This window comes from Urtica dioica, chromosome 12 (genome assembly GCF_054948205.1).
Source record: "Urtica dioica subsp. dioica isolate 48M chromosome 12, U.dioica_male_clone48M_v1_H2, whole genome shotgun sequence".
In the NCBI taxonomy this organism is placed as follows: Eukaryota; Viridiplantae; Streptophyta; class Magnoliopsida; order Rosales; family Urticaceae; genus Urtica; species Urtica dioica.
Window position 1 is genome coordinate 11,628,767 of NC_142767.1, and position 5,950 is coordinate 11,634,716.

Here is a 5,950-nt window from a genome sequence, read left to right on the forward strand (position 1 = left end):
AAGTAAAAGTCTTTTAATTATACAATTATTATTAAGAACGTATTATTAATGCCTTCCTAAACTATTATAAAGGTTTTTTGCTCGGTGTAGCTGAAATGACCTTTTAGGTTCAGAAATATTACTTTTTCAGTCTTTTTCACTCGTTTAGAACCCTAGAGCTACAAATTCTTTTTACCTCACGCCCTGCAAGGAAAAAAAAAATCTGAAACTGGCAGTTCAATAGTTGAGCATGGTACGTAGACACTGTTTCCCGTGACATACCGCAAATATCATCAGGGATTGAATTTCGTATTACATATATAATAGCCCGATAAATTATCAAGAAATACAAAGATAAGCGTAGTTTATTTATGAAGTAATATATGATCATAAATAAACCATAACTAAGGGAAATGCATGATAATAGCTTAAATATATAGGACAAAATAAAAAGAAGAGAATAGTTACCAAATTTTGTAAGGAAAAAAATACTACTGCTAAATTATATCTATACATGATCAAATTGTGAGATCTCAATAAGTGTGCAGATATTGATCAGAAAGATAGATCGACACGTTACAAATGCTACCACTACATAAACAGGAAATATTGTTGAGATTTGAGAGACGTTACAGTAAGCCAGCTAGTACCGATAACTATTAATCTATCAACCTTCACTGGTCATGATTATTTAAAAATGTTGTGCTTGCTATACTACTTTGCATGGCCAAGCCTGAGCTCAAGATCCAAATCATCCATGGAAGCTACAGTTGCAACTTTATCATGAATTATATTCTCCGCCGCAGATTGGAGAGGCTTGAAAAGACACAACAACTCGGGCCTTTTCGACTCACTACCTATAGCCTTGTTATCGGTCCACAAATCCGTTAGCGCTCGTGTTGATCGATCATAGTACTCGTAATTATCAGCAACCGAGAAGTAATACTGCGAATAAGAGATGACATGATGATGAGAGGAAGCCCTAGAAGAGTCGTTATTACCAGCAATTAGGCCTTTTTGTTTGAGCCTAGCTCTATCTCTCCTGTGGATGTTCATGTGACCACCTAGGGCCTGGGCAGACCTGAACTCTCTCAAACAGAAGGCACAAGAGTAAGACCTTGGAGGCCAAACACAACCCCCAAAAGAACCTTCTATTCCATTGACTTTGCCTATATCTTCTGCAAAAGCCTTCTCTTCTTCCCATAACGACGATGATGATGACGAGTTCAAAATCATGATCACTTGATCATCTGCATAGAATTCACATGATAAAGAAATCAATATATTATCCTTTCGCAGTGATCGTAAACACAATTGAGAAGAAAATAGACGTGTGTATATGGTTGACATCTAGGATACTACATGTAATATATATCACGCTCAGGTAAAAGAAGTACTTACTGAGAATACATCCACCAAAGACGCAGAGATCAGATGTAGAGAAGTTCTTTTTAGAAAATATATGAAGAGTCTGTACTGATCCTCTTAAGTTTATAAGGTGGAAAACGAAGTTTTCGCTCTGTTTTTTCTGTCATAAATTGTACTTTTATTGCTTCTTTAGCTCTAGCTCCCCTTCAGAAGACTTTTTGGCACTATTAATCTGTCCTTTCTATGGTGGGGTCCTATAGTTTTGGCAAATGTCTCTTCACTTATATTATATTAACTAATTTAATTGTATGATCCATCCGGATTATATGGCATATAATTTACTCTACATATTCTAATTAACTTTGAATAATCCTAATTTAGAATGGGGCTCGTCACTCATGGACTACTACAACTCATATTTTTAGGGACCAAAATATTACTAGCGATGTAGTCGTTGCCAAATATCATTTTTTTTATGGTATTGATAAATATCATTGATGAAACACTACTAGACAAATTTATTTTAACAGCGCCATAGAGCACCTTAAAGTCTTTATCTCCGCTCACAAAATTAAACACCATATAATTGGGTGCCCGGCAAGGTAAACCAACCTAGTGAGCTACACCAATTATATGTCACTGGCTGTAAACTTATATTTATTATTAATGTATAATTATTTTTTATTTATAACAATTATAGATTTATATCTATTATTTTTTTTGTTTCATCCCGAGTCGGTGGGGGCCCGTGCAACCACTGGTCCCCACACGTGACTCCGTCCTTAGTCCCGTTAAAAGTTTCCTAAAGAACTTGTGCATGAAGCACCGCCGATTCTCCCTTAACATAAGTTCCGGAAAATAAATTAAAACAATAAACATGTTTTTTTGTGTTTCGATTTTCGGTGACTGAGTATGTGTATAAATTAAAAATTTAAACATGTTTTTTTTTGGTCGAATGTGATTATAGTCACACAATTAGTTCCATACATTTTTCTTGTCCAATGTAAGTTAATATGGCTAGGTAATTAGGTTAAGTGAATTATTTTGTTTTAAGCACATAATGCCAAATATTGAAGTATCTTAAAATTATATTAAATTTTATCTTGAATCATTTGGTAATGTAGTGTTTGTTATGTGATTTTTGTTAAAAGATTAAAGATCAATAAAAAATGCTTTTCTAGTTAGGGTCAAGCGGCTATATAGCCAAATAGAACTTAAGCTTTTGCAAAATAACCATAGTTTGTCAATTATAAGCAAACTAGCCAAAGTAAGATTAATCTAGGCTGGATTAAATTTAATCTCAACGAACTATAAAGACAGAATGTAAGCTTTATGAAGGCTGGATTAAAATTAATCGAGGCAGGATTAAAAGTCGTAGTACTCTCAATTGGCTATTTTGCTATACCTAATGAAACTATGACTATTTTGCAAAAGTCATAGTTTGAATTGGCTATTTCATACCATTTTTCCTTCTAGTTAATCTTGCAGAGAGCGAGAACATAACCGCGACACCAGATGTAGTCGCTATTGAGAAACCGCGACTCTTCTGTTGGTATCGACGACTATAAAAGTAGTTGCTGATAGTCGTATTTCTTGTAAAGTCCAGCAAAGTAAAAGTAGTTGAAGTTTCCATGGCGCTCTGTAATAATTTTGCAGTTTCTATCTCACTAGACTTGCAATGTAAGAAACGATTTCTAAACTATATGAACAAGAAAGAACAACAATGCACAAGACACAAGTTTTATCCTGGTTCGATCATGAAGATCTACATCCAGCACTTCTGATTCTTTCTTTTATTCAAGATACAAAAAGATGAACAAGGTTTCTCTCAACCTTTTCTCAAACACTCACCAATAATATTTCTCGTACAATGATTCTTCTCTCAAGTGTTTCCCAAGTGTTTTCTTCCTAACTCTCTCTGCGAACCTCATCTAATGCCTTATATACAGGCTTACAAGCATGACACTACTAGCTAATATAAACCAATCCTAAAATAACTAAGTTGCCACCGATGACGTGTACAACAAGTTATTTGAGTTCTAGTCATCTAACGGCTATCTGTCAAACTGATATTAGATCATTCTTCTACACGCTCAAATAAAAACACCGTCAACATTCATACATTATAACATACCAACTATACCACCAACCTGAAATAAACTCATCTAACAACAAGAAATTAAAAACAAACCAAACATGAAAAACGTCCAAATATTCATATAACCGAATCGAATTTCAAAATAACAACAATAGATGTCAGCAAATCATCCAAACAATTCCAATTCAATTTAACCATCAACAAATCATCTATCAAAGTCAATACAATTAAAAAGAAATAAAACCTAATTACCCATGGTCCGTCTGAGAGGAAATCCGAGACAAAACGAGGACAACATGTTGAATATTGGCCAAAAATCTCCGGGAAAACTCTTCAAAAAGAGTAGAAAGACGCACTTTAGTATAAAATATACTTTCAAAATTTTGAAAAAAAACACCAAAAGGACCCTAAGTATTAGGGTGGAGCAACAGAGACACGAGGGAGACGACAGGCCAAAAACGTGTGGATCAACATCAAGAAGATGGTTGGTAGGACGCTGAACACTCGATGACAAGGGAGTGCACTGCAACAAATACAAGTAACAACCACCACAAATTTAGCAGCGACATATAAGGTTACAGCCGCGACTATTCGCAGCTATTTCTAATTTCAGTTTTCTATTCACGTGGCCTAATATGTGTGCTTATTATTTTTGAAATTTTCAATAGCCGCGGCATTTGTCGCAGCTAAATGCTATATAACGGCCTACAATAGCGACTTAGCGGCGACAAGTTGCGACCAAATTTAGGTTAAAATCACTTTAAAAACTTTTCTTTCTCGCTTCATTTTTTTTCTCTCATTAACTCGACTCTTTCTCTCTCTTAAATCCAACCACCAAGCTACCACAACCACCACTCCGCCAAGCCCCCACGACAACCCCTAAACTACCACGATTGCGACAACTGCCACTCGACCACCAAATTCTCTGCGAAAATCACTAAAACCATGCACCACCACCGTAACATTCTGCCCCAAATTACCAGATGACCACCACCGCAAAAATCAGCGCGACCACAATAAATATCATACTTCGACCACCGCCAAACCCCACCATGACCTCAACGACCACTAAATTTTGCAGAGCCCTAGTCAAAATCACTCGAGGAACTCCGACCACCTATGCACTTAGACCACCATGCGCCCAGACCATCACCGACAATCTATTCATGTTTATTCTATCTCTCTATCTATGTATCTCTCTCTCTGATTTCCCTCTCTAATTTACTCACTCACTCTCCCACCCTTTCTCTCTATCTCTCTCTCAAGTTCATGATCCAAATCAGGTTCACGCCTCTCGCCAAATCACTCTGCTTGCCACGCTCTCTAGTAAGTTCCATCTTTGTCTTTTAATCTGACTTATCTTCATAGCCTCGCAGATAGCCCTCCGAACTCTCTGACTATCTCTTTTAATCTCTCTATCTTCGTCTATCCCTTTGATCATTCGACGAATATGTATGTGTGTGGTGGTGTGTGCGTGTATTTGCGCTCTATTATTTGGCGCTAGACTGCCGCGACAAACTTAGTGACTTGTCGCAGCTATTATGTCGCAGCAGTCTATAACCGCAACATGTCGCAACTGTTTCTAAATAGGGACGAAGCAACATCCGCGACATTTTTCATGGCTATTGTCGTGGCTATTTGCGTAGCAACTGCTACTTTGCTAGCAATTGTCGTGGCTAAAAGTATTTTTTCTTGTAGTGGTGAGCGAGATGGAGAAGACAGTGAGCACATAAATAAAATCAAAGAAAAAAAATGGCAAAGTGAGCGAGAAAAGGACCCTTAATGGCGCTTTTAGGAAGTGTCGTTAAATCCTTGCTTGATGTAGGGCCTATACAGCATTTTATAGGAACCCACTGTCTTCCATGCATACATGGCGTGTTGTGTCGAGATCGAGGTTTTAACACCAGTTAAAATGTGGAAATAGCCTCCAATAGCCATTTTTCGTAATCTTTTTCAATATTAGCCGCTGAACTTTTTATTTTTCATAAATAACCGTTTTAATTTTTGAAATGTCCATTATAATTTTAATAACTGTTAACCAGATTTCAATAATTGTTGACCAGATTTCAATAACTGGTAACTAGATTTCAATAACTAGTAGCTAGATTTCAATAATTGTTAACCAGATTTTAATATACCAATACTTTGACAAAAATTTCAATAAATGTTAACCAGATTTCAAAAACTTTTGACGAGATTTCAATAGATATTGACTAGATTTCGATAACTGTTGATCATATTTCAATAACTATTAACTAGATTTCAATAATTGTTCACCAGATTTGAAACATAAGGGTATTTTTGTATTAAAAATGTTAATATTTTTTAAATAAACACACGTCGCATATAACATGTAAATACTTTGTACAAAATTTATAACGTAATATCATACAAAAATACTAACTTTTTATTTGTATATGTATGCCATCTTATTTATTTTCTAGTTTGCAATGAAAATTGATATTTTAATGAATTTTTGTAGTGTAATTATTCTCTATCACATAT

The 5,950-nt window shown here is 35.5% G+C and overlaps 1 protein-coding gene across 1 annotated transcript; it reads right to left on the reverse strand.

Moving 5' to 3' along the window:
* Nucleotides 1–495: 495 nt before the first annotated feature.
* Nucleotides 496–1,488, reverse strand: LOC149379131 (transcriptional regulator TAC1-like). The gene is made up of 2 exons (XM_089604241.1): nt 1,381–1,488; nt 496–1,229 (listed from the first exon to the last, which is right to left on the reverse strand). Exon 2 carries the CDS (start codon nt 1,213–1,215, stop codon nt 694–696), a length of 522 nt encoding a protein of 173 aa, XP_089460367.1. The 5' UTR covers nt 1,216–1,229; nt 1,381–1,488; the 3' UTR covers nt 496–693.
* Nucleotides 1,489–5,950: the final 4,462 nt, after the last annotated feature.